General features: G+C 57.9%; 1 protein-coding gene across 3 annotated transcripts in view; it reads left to right on the top strand.

The window, feature by feature from the left end:
• The window catches only part of TMOD1 (tropomodulin 1), a 71,702-nt gene that overhangs the window by 46,115 nt on the left and 9,770 nt on the right, over positions 1–15,817 (top strand). For 2 of the 3 annotated variants that reach the window (XM_036433260.2, XM_045579975.1), the window contains exons 5-8: positions 7,013–7,102; positions 7,940–8,070; positions 10,128–10,235; positions 10,844–10,987. In XM_036433260.2, the coding sequence (XP_036289153.1) occupies positions 7,013–7,102; positions 7,940–8,070; positions 10,128–10,235; positions 10,844–10,987 (473 nt within the window). The remainder of the gene's footprint in view (positions 1–7,012; positions 7,103–7,939; positions 8,071–10,127; positions 10,236–10,843; positions 10,988–15,817) is intronic. The other variant, XM_045579976.1, reaches the window with a different exon arrangement.

Here is a 15,817-nt window from a genome sequence, read left to right as displayed (position 1 = left end):
CGAACCGTTTCCCTGATGGGGGTCTGACTCCCGGAGGTGGGCGGCTGACACCCCTGTGCAGCACCTCCACGCTGACTCACCCGGAGCTGTTTTTATCCTGGTCCTTCTCCCCCATCACCCTCCGTGACATCACCCCCCTCCTTAGCCAATGACTCCACCGTCAGAACCGCCAGCTTCTGTGCCAAAGCAGAACTGCAATATTGGGCTGAGTTTCTGTGTTGGCTTCTTGAAACTGTTTCTCTTTATTTTTGTTGGTGTGGCTCATTATTATTATCTGTTCGTGATCCCATGCCCTTCCCGTGCCCGGAGAGGAGGGGGGCTGTAGACCGGCCCAGCGTGGGCGCCTGTCATGGAGTATCAGCCATTTGAAGGTGACGGGGTCTCAGGGGAAGGAGGGCCTGCACAGATGCTGACCTCCAGTTCCGTGGTCCCTGGTGCGCTGGGCATTGCTTCCAACGCCTCGCTGTTTGTTTGTTGATTGATGACAGCCCCCTGCGAAGTAAGATGCATTGTCCCCATTTTACAGATGGAGAAAGTGAGGTTCAGTGCCTTGCCCGTGGGCGTGGAACCCAGGCAGCTTGGTGCCATGGCCCATTCACATCATCAACCGGTGCAGCCTGGATAAAGCCCTCAGGGTTGGGGGGCACGGTGGACACAGACGGTGGGTGAGAGGGGGTGCCGAGTCTCCCTGAGTGGCTGGGGGAAGGTGGGGTCACACTAGGAAAGGCTCTGTCTGTCTGTGTAATCCTCACCCGAGGGTATTTTTTTTATTGATTTTTAGAGAGTGGGAGAGAGAGGGAAAGACAGAGAAACATCGATGTGAGAAATACTGGTTGCCTCCTGCACGAGCCCTACAGGGCCCAGGCCAGCGAGGAGCCGGCAGCCTAGGTGCATGGGTACGTGCCCTTGACCGGAATTGAACCTGGGACCCTTTGGTCCACAGGCAGACGCTCTACCCACTGAGCCACACCGGCCAGGGCAGGAAAGGCTCCGGATGCCACATCGCGGCGCTGACACCTGGGACTGGGGGAGTGCTGCAGAGGCGGGTGGAAGCAGGGGTGTAGGCAGAGAGGCAGAGGGGTTTAGAGGACTGGGGGCGGGGGGGTGGGGAGTCATAGGAGGCAGGCCCCAGGTAAGGCCAATGGCCAGGTGGAGCCATGGGACTGCATAAGAGGTGGCTCCACCCAGAGACCAGCTATTCCTAGTGCTGGACCAGAGGCCAAACTTTCAAAGATGCTACTAGAGATGGAGGCAGGGGGCAGGACATCTTGCTGGAGTGCTGGGTGTGGCTGATCCACCAGAGGCAGGGACGGAAGGATGGGGGCGGGGGGGGAGGTGTGTGTGTGTGTGGATGGGCCTTTCCAAGGAGGAGGTGCGTGGAGCCATGAGGTGGTTGAGCCACTAGAGATAGAGAAGCAGGGAGAGGAGGGCATCACCTGGAGCCTTCACACCTCAGCTCCCAGGCAGAGCACTCCACAGGCTCACCTCCGCCAGCCACACATTCCCGCACTCCGCAGCCATTACCCAGCCTCCCCTCTGTGAGCCAGGCTCTGGCCCGGCCCTGGTGAAGGAAAGCAGCCCGGTGCCTGCCCTCCCAGAGCCGCCTACGCCAACGCTGAGGCCAGTGGGAAGTGACAGGTGAGAGTGAGCATGGCAAAGGGAAAAGGACAGAGTGCAGCGGGGCTGGGCTGTGTGCTGGGAGCTAAGGCCAGAGACACGCAGATCCTGAAGGAGAACGGGCAGGGGGAACGGGGAGCAGGGGGAACGGGGAGCAGGGGGAACGGGGAGCAGGGGGAACTGGGAGCAGGGGGAACGGGGAGCAGGGGGAACGGGGAGCAGGGGGAACGGGGAGCAGGGGGAACGGGGAGCAGGGGGAACGGAGAGCGGAGGCGGCCCCGCTGAGCCGCTTGCTTTGCAGCTGCACACACACACACATGGGCTCGGTGTTTGGTGCTGACAGGAGCAGGCAGGACCCCCTGCCGGCGTCACACTGACTCAGGAGTGACACGGGTAAGGCAGGGCCTGTGAACTCTCATTTGTTCATTTGTCTTCATGTGTGTGCGCCATTCATTCACTCGTGGAGTCACGTGCGTTATTGAACTCCCTCCGTACGAATGAGTCAGGCCCAGTCCTTGCCCTCGGCGGGCCCGGGATGTGATGAGGACACGCAGAAGCATGTCCCTTTTAACGTGAAGAGCGTCGCCACAGGGTAGGGAGCACTTGCCTCTGACAGTACAAAGCCTCTGACAGTGGCTTGGGGCCCCCCCGGGAGTCACCTGCACGCACTTGGCATTATGGTCCGCCCTCCTCAGGTAGGGACGCCATCCTGGCTTGTCTTTGGGGACCCTCCAGCTGGGACGGACCCAGAAGGAACTGTGGGTAGGAGGGCCAACCCCAGGCAACCCCAAGGGCAGGTGGGCACCCCTGGCTCCTGTGGCTCTCGGAGGAAGTCTTAGGCAGAGCCGCCTCCCCAGCTGCGAGAGGCGGTGCGGGCATTCGGCTGCGCCCGGGCCTGGGCCAGAGCCAGCCTCTCCCACCTGCTCCTGGACGCCGCTGTGCCCCGCGCCAGCCTGGACAGGCCGGGTGTGCCGTTATCTCTGCACCCGCAGCGGGATCACAGCCGAGCGAGCCCTGCCAAGGCGGAGAGGGGAAGGAGAACTTGATGTTCTTTTTCAGAGTTCAAAAATAGTCCTTTTTGAGTTTTGAGGAAGATTTGACTTATTTAAAAAAAAAAAAAAAAACCCTCACATTCCCCAGTGCTAAATCCAGCCCTGCCGATATCTACCGGGAACGAAGCAGCAGGCAAAGCTGACGTGCTGTTCTCCTTTGTCACTCACGCCTTCCTCCCTCCCCCTTCTCTCCTTCTCCTTCCCCCTTCCCTCCCTCCCTTCTTCTTCCTCCCTCCTCCCCTCCCTGCCTCTTTCCTTCCTCCCTCCTTTCTTTCCTTCCTTTCTTTGTGTTTTTTTTTTTTTGTTTTTTTTCTCTCTTGGATCCCTACTTTCCTCAGAGCTGTGGAATGGTTTTAGTTCCTCGTAGGCCTGCTATTGGCATTCGTTACTTCCTAGAATACATGTTATCTGTTTTTAGGATTTTGAAGTAGAGGGGAAGTTTAGACGTTTAGAAGGGCTGGTGACCTGGTGCATGGAGGCGTGTGTGGGAATGAAAGCTAACTTAGAAGCCGGAGAGTCCTCACTAGATGGTCTCCGACAACCACTTCCTACTGAGCCTGCTGGACAGCGGAGGGTCCACAGCACCTGGCCTGGAGGTTGTGAAGAATCAAACAGGGTGAAATGATGAGCTGTGATGTGGCTCTTAAGTGCTATGTGAAGGCAAGAGAGCAGCTTTCAAACACACCCCATTTTACAGGTGAGAAAACTGAGGCCCAAAAAGCAGACATGACAGGGTCACCCAGAAAATGAGTACGAAGGCCAGACTGGAGCCCAGGTCTCCTTCCTCGGGTCCCCGGCACTTTCTTTCTTTCTTTCTTTTTTTTAATATATTGTATTGATTTTTTACATAGAGGAAGGGAGATGGGGAGAGCGTTAGAAACATTGATGGGAGAGACATCGATCAACATGCCTCCTGCCTCCTGCACATCCCACCGGGATGTGCCCACAACCAAGGTACATGCCCTTGACCAGAATTGAACCTGGGACCCTTGAGTCCACAGGCCAACGCTCTATCCACTGAGCCAAACCAGTTAGGGTTCCGGCACTTTCTGTAACCTTCCTGCCTCTGCCCTCCTTTCTGGGAGGTTACAGGAAGCTGTCATCCGAGCACAAGATGTATTTTACATTTTCCATCTCTCTGTACATGCTCAGGGAGGCCAGCCAGCCGCGTGCAGCCATGTCTGTGCTGGGATTCCCAGGAACCTTTCCAAGGTGTTCTTCCAAACCTGCAGTCACAGCAGCAGCAGTCCGGAAGCTCCGGAGCCGCTCCCTGTGTGGGAGCTGGGGGTGGGGGGGCTCCAGAAGGCGATGCACCGCGCTCCCATCCACCTGCCGCTGACTCAGGCCTCAGCTCCCACTGCCCACGCAGCCGGCGCCTGAACAAAAGCCCAGAGGGCCTGTGAAATGCAGATGCCTCTCTCCCTACCCGTTCTCCTTAGTGATGAGCAGACAGGTCTAATTTTAGCGGAGAAAACTCTTAGAACGTGAGAAGCAGAAGGGACTTGGAGATCATCTCATCTTGTGGCTCTCAGCTCCCAATGCACACCAGAACCATCCAAGGCGAGATTTAAAAACATGCCTCCAGAGATCCGGCTTAGTTGGTCCAGGGGGGAGCAGGGATATTGCCGCAAAGTTCCCGGGTGAATTGTATGTCCAGCCGTGATCTTGTCTCACCCCTTCATGGGACAGAGAAGGCTGGAGCCTGGAGAGGGAGGGGACCTGCCCGAGGTCACACAGCATCGGGGGCATAACCGGGACCAGTCCTGCCTCTTCCCTAAGGGCTCTGGTATTTTTGTTTTTCTAGCTGGAAACCACGTCTCATGAAATGGCTGGGGGGATTTTTTAAAAGCATCAGCAAACACTACTTACCAAGTGCTTCCTGCATTCTGGAAGAGGTAGAAGAGAGAGATCATATTCTTTCCTGGCCTCTGGAAGCCTATAGCCCAGTAGGGGGAGGACACAGATACCCAGACATCTCTACCTCCTGGTATACTGTGGGCTGGGATAAGGACACCAGGTGCTGTGGGAGAACTAGCAGGGGAGAGGGAGGAATCCAGGAGGACTTCCTGGGGGAGGATGGAGGGGTAGAGTTGTTAGGTCAAATGCAGGCTGCTCAGATAGATTTGAATTTCAGGTAAACAACAGGTACGTTTTTAACGTAAGTATCCCAAGGGCTAAATGAGACCTACGTATACTGAAACATTTTTCATCTTTCCTCTGAAATGTCAACGTAACTGGGAGTCTTTTAGTTTTATGGGCTACATCTAGCAACACCACTGGGGGCATTTCAGCATTGGGCGCCGCAAATGAGAGACTTGACAGGGGCGGGGGTGGGGGTGGGTGGGCGGGGAGGGCAGGAAGCAGGAGAAACTACTGAGCAGTGAGTGTCCCTGGGGCAGAGGGTGTGCGGGAGGGACAGGCTGCGAAAGCAGGGCCGGCCCAGGGAGTGCTGGTGAAGCCAAGCTCTGGGGGCCACCAGCCACCACCCACCCACCCACCCCAATGACTGCAGCAGCCTCCTGGTCCCCCCAGGTCCTTCCCTCCGGTAGTTCGTGCTCCCGGCAGCCAGAGTGACTGAACTCCTGTCAGGCCAGCTCAGGCCCTCTCCGGCCTCCGGTGGCTTCCCAGGCTGCACCTAGAAAAAGACCCCAAACCCCTTACCCAAACCCAGCCCACCTGCAGGATCCCACCTGCAGGACTAGGAATACAGTCGGCTTCCAAGTGTTGTTGGGAGGATCCAGGGGGGATGGTGTCCCCCACTTTGACGGCCCCCCAAAACCACCTGGGAGGCTTTTTACAAAGGCAGATATCTCGGCCCTCAGCCCCAGAGATGGTGGTTTAATTGGTCCAGGGAAGGTCTGAGTGTCAGGAATTTCTAAAGGTTCCCTAGTGATTTCAATACACAAACGAGAATCGTTGATGTGCAGTTCTCTGGCCAGAGCAAGTGGCTTGGTGAAGGGGTGCTAGGCTGTCCCCCACGTGTCCAACTTCATCTTAGCCCACTCCTGGCCCTGCCCTCCCTGAGCTTAGGGCTTTCCCACCCGCCGCTCCCTCTGCCCACAATGTTCTGCCTCCCTTCTCTCGGCCACCGCCGAGCCAACACGAACTCATCATTCCTGTCCTGTTCTCCCAGAATCATGGTCGGCAAACTGTGGCTCTCGAGCCACATGCGGCTCTTTGGCCTCTTGAGTGTGGCTCTTCCACAAAATACCACAGCCTGGGCGAGTCTATTTTGAAGAAGTGGCATTAGAAAAGTTTAAGTTTTAAATATTTGGCTCTCAAAAGAAATTTCAGTCGTTGTGCCGTTGATAGCTGGCTCTGTTGACTAATGAGTTTGCCGACCACTGTCCCAGAACACACCGAGCTTCTCCCTCACCACACCTGCCTTACACTGTGCCCGTGTTTTTAGTTGCGTGGGTCCCTGCTTAGCGGCTCTGTCCCCACCCCCCACCCCCGACAGTAAGCTACATGGGTGGGGACCCTGTCTTTCCTGTTCCCCACTGCCCCCCTCGCCCTGGAGCTGGACACAGGAGGTCGGCACTCAGTAAACGTTAGTGAGTGAGTGGATGAAAGAATGACTTGAGCACCGGTGTGATGTGGTCAGAGCTGCATTTCCAGAAAGGTGTTTCTGGCTGCTCTGCGCTGAAGCCGGGGGGGGGGGGGGGGGGGGGGGGGGGGGGCAGGACACCGGCGGCTGCTCAGCTGTGACAGGACGGCCAAGAAATGGGACAGCCTCACCCAAGACGAAGTGATGGAGCGGGCGGTGGGACCGACGAGAGGGGACGGGGTGAGGTGCGTGGACTGAGGTTCTACCCCGAGGGACCGGCAGGGTGACCAGGTGGAAGGAGATCCAGAGGAAGAGGCTGTTGCTGGGGAACGTGAGTTCTGTGTTGGCCACGTTGGGATAGACGTGTCAGGGGGACATCTAGGACTCTGAGGCCGGGGACTAGAGAAGTGTAGGCTGGTGGCAGAGATTTGACGTCCGTGTAAATTAGGGGTGTCGAACTCAATCAGAGAAGGGGCCAAAATCTAAAATCCAGCCTAAATCGCGGGCCGAATGGTTTACTGAACAGTCATAAACTGTCATTGTGATGGAAACGCAGCGGAGTGCAGTGATGACAGCGCGGTGCGGGCCACATTGCAAGGCCTGGCGGGACGGATTTGGCCCGCAGGCCTTGTGTTTGACACATGTGATGTAAATAGAGGCAAATCACATCTAAACGTTTTCGTGCAAGCGTTTCTTGCCATTTCTGGGAGCCAGAATTTGGAGGGCGTGGAAGGTCTGTGCCCGGGAGGCTCTCCTGTCTGAGTGGGCGAGTCATGGGCCTTCCGTGTCCCCGCAGCGATCCTGGGCATGCACACGCTCATGAGCAACCAGCAGTACTACCAGGCGCTGGGCAGCAGCTCCATCGTGAACAAGGAGGGCCTCAACAGTGAGTACGCACCCCCCTCACCCCCTCGGCCCCCCAGCGAGGACACCGGGAAGGGACGTGGTCCTCATGCTGTTTGCTCCCGCCCGCTCCTGCTCTTTGGCTCCTGGCAGAACTTTCACATCCACCTTTTCCTTTTACTCCTCCGGGGCTTACGTCTTGTTTACAAAGGCCTTCTCCACCCCGGTGTATGGGGAAGTATCCTCCTGCACTTTCTTCTAAAAGTTGTTCACTTCTTCTGTGCAACTTCTTAATCCACCGGGAGTTCACGTGTGTGCGCGGTGCGAGGTGAGATCAGATTCTCACTTTTCCGTGGGCAGCTCATCGTCCCAACACCATGATGTATTTGCACGGCGTCTGCCCACCGCTGGTGTGGGGCTTCACCTTGATCCTACTCCTTCGTGCAGCCACGTGCATCTGTCTGTCTCGGGCGCCTCTTCTGTTTGTCTCTTCCTGTGCTGATACTGCCTTGTCTTCATTGGCCCGGCACCTTGTTCCAAGCTGGCCTTTGGACCCAGAGAGAAATGGGGGTGCCCAGAGCATCATGAACACCCCTCCCCCGAAAGGCTTATATATATATATATATATATATGTCTCTCCCACCCAGGCTTCCTTTCCTCCCCACAGGAGCCCCTGCTCACAGCTACAAAGTGAGGCCCCTGAGGGGCAGAGAGTTGAAGGAAGCCACCCCGTTCTTGCATTAAAGACATTACAGACAATCCAAGCAGGGCCCACCCCCTCCACAGGTCCCTGAACCCTGCTTCCTCCCGGGTGTGCTTGTGTGGAGGGGAGGCAACCCCTGTGTCCCTGGGAGACACCCCCTTTCCTGGGTCCCTCTAGGTGTGATCAAGCCGACACAGTACAAACCTGTGCCCGACGAGGAGCCAAACTCAACCGACGTGGAGGAGACGCTGGAGCGGATCAGGAGCAATGACCCGAAGCTGGAGGAGGTGAACCTCAACAACATCCGGGTGAGCCCCCGCCTTCCCACGGCGCCTGCGGGGGGCGCTGTGGCCTGGTGTCGCCGTGACGCCACCGCCGGCTCAGCACGCAGAGAGGACGGGCCTGTGTGGGCTCCGGGCCCCTCGGCTCAGGAGGAGGGTAGGAGGAGGGTGCCAACGAGCACATCCCAGGGCCGGGTTTGTGTCCGAGGACTGACATCAGGCCCCGAGATTCATCCCGGACCAAGCCAGCTGCAACTCGGGACACCCGCCCTGTTACTCAGAACAGAGCCGCGGAGATAACATCGGGAGCCACACACGCTCGGCTGCGCAGGACCTACGGCCGGAAAAGCCGGTGCCCCCCAGGCTCGCTGGGTCCCCCAGCCTCGTTCTGCAGCAGAGAGAGAGGGGGGAGCTGTGGGCCCGGAGGTCTGTCAGCCATCTCTCTCCGACATTTCGCGTGTGACCCCTGCGGGCACAGGAGGGACGGAGGGACAGGCAGCTCTACGCTGGACAGGCCGCAGGGGGAATTCAGAGGCAGCCCAGCTGCCCGCCCACCTGCTCAGCCAGGAGGGTTGGTTCCGGGAGGGGGAGGCGGCCGGACAAGAAGCAGGCCCCTCGCTCCAGGCTCCTCTTTCCTCTCTTCTCCACTTTCTCTAAGTGACTGCCAGCCCCGCGGCACAATCAGATCAGAAACCTGCGTCCATCCGGAGTGTTCCCCCCACCGGCCTCCCTGGCTCCGTTCCCATGGGAGCTAACATGATGCTGAAATGAGAGCCATTAGGGCACAGCCAGGGCCTCCATTGCCTGCCGTGTGCCGAGAGGGAGACACTGGCCCCGCTCAGATCTGTGCATCCTGCGCGGGTGGCGGCTCCGAGGGCGTGGGGTGCGACCCCACCCTGACCCACCCCTTCACGGCGGGGCCTCCGCGAGGGCTCAGCCTCCCCAGGCCTCACTCTCCCTTCTGCACACCAGGCAGCTGGACTAGATCAGGCTATTTCACCTGCGGAAATAAAAAAGTATATGCCAGCCAAAACCGGTTTGGCTCAGTGGATAGAGCGTCGGTCTGCAGACTGAAAGGTCCGGGGTTCAATTCTGGTCAAGGGCATGTACCTTGGTTGTGGGCACATCCCCGGTAGGGGGTGTGCAGGAGGCAGCTGATCTATGTTTCTCTCTCATCGTTGTTTCTAGCTCTCTATCCCTCTCCCTTCCTCTCTGTAAAAAATCAATCATTATATATATATATATATTGTATATATATTTTTTTTTTTAATTTTTTTTTTAAGTATATGCCAGACCCACTCCCCTCCCAAGTTTCTAATGTTATTGGTCTGGAGCAGGCCCGAGCTTCAGCATTTTGTAAAAGTTCCCAGGAACCTCTGGTGTGCACCTGGGACAGATGTCTCTTAAAGATTATCTAGTAGGGGTGTCGAACTCAATCAGAGAAGGGGCCAAAATCTAAAATCCAGCCTAAATCTCGGGCCAAATGGCTTACTGAACAGTCATAAACTGTCATTGTGATGGAAACGCAGCGGAGTGCAGTGATGACAGCGCGGTGCGGGCCACATTGCAAGGCCTGGCGGGACGGATTTGGCCCGCGGGCCTTGTGTTTGACACATGGGATCTAGGGCATCCCCATCCCTCACACACACACACACACACACACACCTCTGTTTTCCAGAATCAGGCCCAGAGAAGGGAAGAGCCCCTCCCAGAGTCACGGAGCAAACCGGAAACATCGCCACTTGCTGGGGCCGAGGCCAGGCTCCTGCCCACCCCGCAGCCCAGGCCCGAGTTCTCGGCCCAGCACTCCTCCGCACCCACTGCCTCCTTCTCCTCCTCCTCTGGTCTCTGCCCACAGAGGAAGGGGCGGGTCCTGTCTGAACTCCCAGGAAGGGTTTCTGTCCCTCTGTTCCCCAGAAGGTTCTCCCCAGATCCCAGCTACGTGGAGCTAAACCGGAATCCTTTGCTCAGTTAGCTTTTCGGTCAGAGATTTGCTATAAACCAGGCTGCGTGTAGGTACACAGTCGGTGTGCCCGGCCCACCGCTGGCAGGGCCGCCGGTCACCGCTGCCTTTCTCTCCGCAGAATATCCCCATCCCCACCCTCAAGGCGTACGCGGAAGCCCTGAAAGGCAACTCCTACGTGAAGAAGTTCAGCATCGTGGGCACGCGGAGCAACGACCCCGTGGCCTATGTAGGTACCTCCCCCCGCGGCCTGAGGGCGGGCGGCACCGAACCAGGAGGGCGGGTGCTGTGGCCTCGGGCCTGGCCGTCTCCCACGGAGGCAGGGCCTCGGGTGGCGTGGTGAGGGGCATGGGCGAGAGCCAGGAGAGGACGTGGGCAGAATGGCGGGCACCCAGGCACCACCCGTACGTTACCCTCGTTCATCTCCCCCGGCTCCCCTGGTCCCGGACGTGCAGGTGAAGAGCCTGGGGTGCAGGGAGGTCAGGAGACTTGCTTTGCCCAAAGTTGCAGAGCAAGTGAAAGGGGGAGCTGAGATTTAAATGCAGCTCCGACCGCTGGATCTCTGCATTCGGCACGGTGTGGACGAGGGCCTGCCTCACGCTGCGCCTCAGTTTCTCCATCTTTAAAATCATTGTCTTCCTCAGTGGGTCCTGATGAGGTGGAGGGGAGGAGAGACGCGGAGCTGCGCTTGGTGAAGGGAGTGTGGTGAGCCTGGTGCCTAGCTGGAACAGCAGAAGTGTGCCAGGGACTCTTGCTCCCAGCAAGTTTCCCTCGATGCTTTAGGTTTTACCCAGGAGGGGCTCAAGGGGTCTCACAGGTCCCCTGGCTTCTGTTCAGGCCCTCGCTGAGATGCTCAAGGAGAACAAGGCGCTGAAGACCCTGAACGTGGAATCCAACTTCATTTCCGGAGCCGGGATCCTGCGCCTGGTGGAAGCGCTCCCAGACAACACCTCCCTGGTGGAGCTGAAAATCGACAACCAGGTAAGCCGAGCGGGTCTCCTGAGTCCTTCGCCTCAGGACGCTGGCCGCCTGCGCTCTCCCGCCTGCTGCTGGAGGGAGCGGAAGCTGCGATTGTAAAAGCCACAGAGCCCAGCTTCAGGGGGCCTCCGCCACGCTGGCCTCCCTTCTCCATTCCCACCGAGGGCTCTGGCAGCTTTCGCTTGTGTCCTAGCGATGGGGAGCTCACTCCTTAGCCGTCTACCCTTTCTTACCTCCCGTAGCAATTGGCTCCCTCTACTAGTAAGACCTGTTGGTTGGGCCTAATTCTATTCTGTGCTGCACACAGGTCACAGGTGTTGCACAGATCTTATACGCCATTGGAGTCTTCCTCTCCAGGCTAAATGCCCCATTTCCTTCCACCATCAGTGGGTTTTTGAGTTTCCTTACCATTGAAGTTATTCTTTGGGTAAACTCTGGTTTATTTTTATCTTTATGGGGTTATCGTTTCTCTATAACTTCTGGGATTCCATCATTTATTTTCAGGGCAACTCTTTCAGTTCTGACTTTTAAAACAGAACTAATAGCCAGAGCTTACAGGTTGGATATATTATAAGTTAGGCTGTGCCATGCACCTGACACACAGCATCTCTGGTTTTCCCAGCCTCCCTGGAGGAGGTGGGCATTCTCCCTCCCACTCTGCAGAAGAGAAAGCAGGTCAGCGAGGCTCAGGCAAGCAACGTTCTCAGGGCCACCGCGTGCTTGGTTTCAGGAGCCAAAGGATTTGAATCCAGGACTCGGTGACTCCGAACCCCACACTCCATCTGTTATGTGTTAAAACACTCTCACGCTGTCTTCTTTGTGGTGTGTGGATAGGGAGCTTGTGTTTTCCACGTGAAAATGTTTGCTTTCTGGCCACATAAATGTGTGCCTAGGAGAAAGACGGGAAGGAAATACAATAGTTGTAAGTAGTGGTCATCCCTGAAGGAGACATTTATCTCTGCTGTAAACTAGCTCAAACAAACAGAAAAGTGCGTGAAACGTAAACGCGCAGTTGAACGAGTCACACCGCGCTTGTGACCCCCGCCCAGGCCTAGAACTGGAGTTCCACCAGGTTCCAGAGAGTTCCCTGGGCCCTTGTCCATCAGAACCCCGTCAGAGTTCACCACAGTGTGCTCCCTGCTTCCTGCCCAGCCTCCTCATCTTCGCTCTTGCTTTTCTCCCCACTGGAGTGTCCTCCCTGCTCTCCAACCCCTCACCCCACGTCTCTGCCTGGAGAGGCCTCTCCCTCTGGGTTCAGCCGCAGCCTCTTCCTCTCCCCCTGGGGTCTGGAGCCAGCTGGACCCAGCGTGCCCGGGCTGACTGCACATCTCTCCCCAAACCCCCTTCAGCGATAGCACCCTGGAACCTTGAACCTTCTCCCCCCACCTGCCCTCCAAGCGGGAATATTTACATTGGAGGTTGGCCCCCCAGAGCGAGGCGGGTGCTCCCTCCCTGTGTTCTCCTAGGACCGTGGTCGGCAAACCGCGGCTCGCGAGCCACGTGCGGCTCTTTCGGCCCCTTGAGTGTGGCCCTTCCACAAAATACCGTGGCCTGGGCGAGTCTATTTGGAAGAAGTGGCATTATTAGAAGTCTAAGTTTAAAACATGTGGCTCTCAAAAGAAATTTCAGTCGTGGTCCTTGTTGATATCTGGCCCTGTTGACGAATGAGTTTGCGGACCACTGGGCTAGGACCCTGGCTTCCCTGTGAGATTCCCAGAGGCTGGCGCTGTGTCTGCGTCATCGCCGCCTCAGGGCCGAGCCCAGACGTGGCCACAGCGGTGCTGGGTGAGCGGGCTGCCCCGTGGCCGTGCGTGTCCCCCGCACCAGGAGCAGGCCGGGGTCGGAGTCTGACCCGCATTCCACTCTCCGGGACTCGGGGTGGGGCTTTGTCGCGCAGAGAGGGTCCTCTTTCCTTCCGCTGGGAAGGCCGCGTGAGCCGCTGCGGCCGCCGCATGTGAATCTGCTGCCTTGGACTCATTGCCTCTCTCACGTGCTGGGCCTGGCGGCCGCATCGCCCACTCCCAGCCCCTGCCCATCCCACCGATCGCGTCCCTCCTTGGGCCATTGCTGACCCTGCTTATTGGAGGCAGGAGGGGTACAGCAATGGAACGGAGGCATGCAGCCGGCTTGGCAGCAGCTCTGGGCCAGGCCTGGGACCAGCTGGTCATGTGACTTCAAGCCTAGCTGTGCAGGGAGTCAGGGTCTACCCAGCGTCAGCTGGAAACTGACGCCTGGGGCAGAGTGCTGGCCAAAGAGGGCCCAGGCCACTGGCCTCAGGTCACTGTGATGGCAGCTGCCAGGGAGCGAGCTGCCCACCTCCCTTCTCACTGCTGTTCCCCCAGAGCCCAGAGATGGAGCATCTCCCTCACCTGGTTCACTTCCCCGAGCCTCACTGCCTCCCTTGTCAATGGGGCAATAAAATCTCCACTTCTGAGGAGATGACACATTAAACTATCCTATGCAATAAAGAGGTAATATTAAAATTATCCCTCACGCCATAACGCTGCTCCCACAGCAGAGGTGGGGTTTCCGTAATGAACGAACGATCAGCAGGGACTGAGGCTGTGGGGCACCGGGCCAGGCTAGGGGACCTGAGGCTGTGCCCCCCACCCAGCGGGGCTTGATGGGGTGGGGCCGGCTGGATCTAGGTCTCACGCAATTTTGAGGTATGTGTGGGTGGGCGGAGACTTGACTCTGGGTCCCAGGTGTGCCCCAGACTCTGACAGGAGGGAGATTTTCAAATACACTTCACTAACTTACTTTCATCTCTGACACTTCTATTATAGAGAAAGGGCAAATAGCAATATTAAAATATTTCCTCTAATTAATTCCCTTTTAATGTGTGCAAAGTTCATGCACCGGGCCAGTAGTGGTGGTCCATAACTTCTGCAATTACTCCAGAGGCGATCTGGGGAGTTCACACACCATTCAGAGTTGACTTCCTGAGCAGGTGCCTTGAATCCATTACATCACTTGGTGCTCACACAGACTGTGAGGGGGTGCTGTAGACGAGGAAACTGAGGCCCGGGCAGGCTCGGTGGCCTGCCCACAGTCACACAGTAAGTGAGTGGCAGAAGCAAGATTAGAAACCAGGCCTGGGCGACTCCCAAGTGTATGAGCTGTGCCTGTCCGGCCTCTTGAACGCTACTGTACTTTCACATGGCCCTCGTTTGGCTCTTCTCAATGCCCATTCCTTTGGTGTGAGGCCCACAGCCTGGGGGCCTCTTTTTTAAAAAATATATTTTAAATGTATTTTATTGATTTTTTACAGAGAGGAAGAGAGAGAGAGACAGAGAGTCAGAAACACCAATGAGAAAGAATCATCGACTAGCTGCCTCCTGCACACCCTCTACTGGGGATGTGCCCACCACCAAGGTACATGCCCTTGACCGGAATCGAACCTGGGACCTTTCAGTTCCCACTGAGCCAAACCGGGTCCAGCTGGGAGCATCTTTTTTTGGTTTCTGTGAGCACTTGGTGAGTGCTGGCTGCCCCCCAGAGCATGCTGGGCACTGTGTGGATGAGGCTCTCGCGCTGCCCTCCAGGGCTTCTGTGCTGCCCGGGAAGCAGAGAGCAGAAGTGACCATTGGGTGAGGCGCTCCAGCTGGCCGCAGACAGCGGGCCGCGCGGGCCCCCGGGGGGGGCAGTCTCAGCCTGGAGCCGGCACCAGGGAGGGCTTCGTGGAGGAGGGGAAGTCTGAGATAAACCTTAGGGTGGACAGTGTCTCAGCATGCGAAGTGAGGCCTCGGCCTCTCAGGTGCAGGAATCACACAAACACAGGAGAGGGAACAGGAAGGAGCCCGTCCAAACATGATGGATGGTACCCTGGGAGGAAGGACAGAAGGGGCGGTGGGGGTCCGAGGGGCTCTGAATGGATGTGGAGGGAAGGTGGGTGGTAGACCGCCCTGTGCACCAAAGCCGTGCTCGGGAACGTGGTCCCCTGCTGGACGGGAGCAGAAAGAGGGCCTCGGGGCCTGGCAGGCCAGAGAGGGTGGGATGACCTCCTGGGAGAGGGGGCCTGGGGGAAGTGCTCCCCTCTGCTGGGGTCTGGAGGCTGAGTGGGGTTTGCAGGGGAGGAGGAGGATGGGCAGGAGGCCTGTTGTGGGGAGGGGGCTCTGCCGCCCAGCCTCTAGGGAAGGCCGCCCCTGCCTCTCTCCGTGCGTGAGGCGGTCTGGGCCTGGCGGCCGCCTCTCCTCAGGTGCCCCGGCCCCTGGGCTTCTGGGGAGCGCGACCGAAAGGAGGTGATGAGTGGCGTGTGATTCATTCCTCGTTCTTGTTTAGTCCCCGCGGCCCCCAGAGGCGGCAGCCCTCTCCCCCAGCCCTTGTGCCTGCAACCTGTGTCCGTGCGTCGCTGCTCTCCTCTCTCCTTATATGGCCAAGGAAAGGGACTTGGGGCCTTCCACCCGGTGACAGGAGCCTCCCCGGCTGGCTCGGGACACAGATTCTGGAACCGGGACTCTGAGGCTCTTTGTTTACGCGGCCAGTCTTCCTTTATCTCCAGACTCTGCTCTGCCGCTGCCTGAGGCTGCCCAGAGCCAGCAGTGAGGGCCGGAGGGGGCAGAGGGGCGCTGACCGGGGCTGAGGACACCGAGAAAACGGCAGTCCCGCCTTCCTTTGACAGGCGGGGAAACTGAGGATCAGAGAAGGGGTGAGACCTGCCCGAAGTCATAGGTCAAGTAAGAGTCAGAGCGGGGCTGGAGCTGAGAGGTCCTGCCTGTCAGACAGGCTGCTTGTCTGGATGGACAGGGGAGACCCTACAGCTGGGGTGTCTGCAGGCCCCGCCCACTCCCAGCAGGTCATACCCAAGTGGGGGTTCTCTGGGCCTCTCACCTC

The sequence above is a fragment of the Pipistrellus kuhlii genome, unplaced genomic scaffold, assembly GCF_014108245.1.
Source record: "Pipistrellus kuhlii isolate mPipKuh1 unplaced genomic scaffold, mPipKuh1.p scaffold_m20_p_12, whole genome shotgun sequence".
Classification (NCBI taxonomy): Eukaryota; Metazoa; Chordata; class Mammalia; order Chiroptera; family Vespertilionidae; genus Pipistrellus; species Pipistrellus kuhlii.
This window is presented reverse-complemented; position numbering and strand designations above follow the sequence as displayed.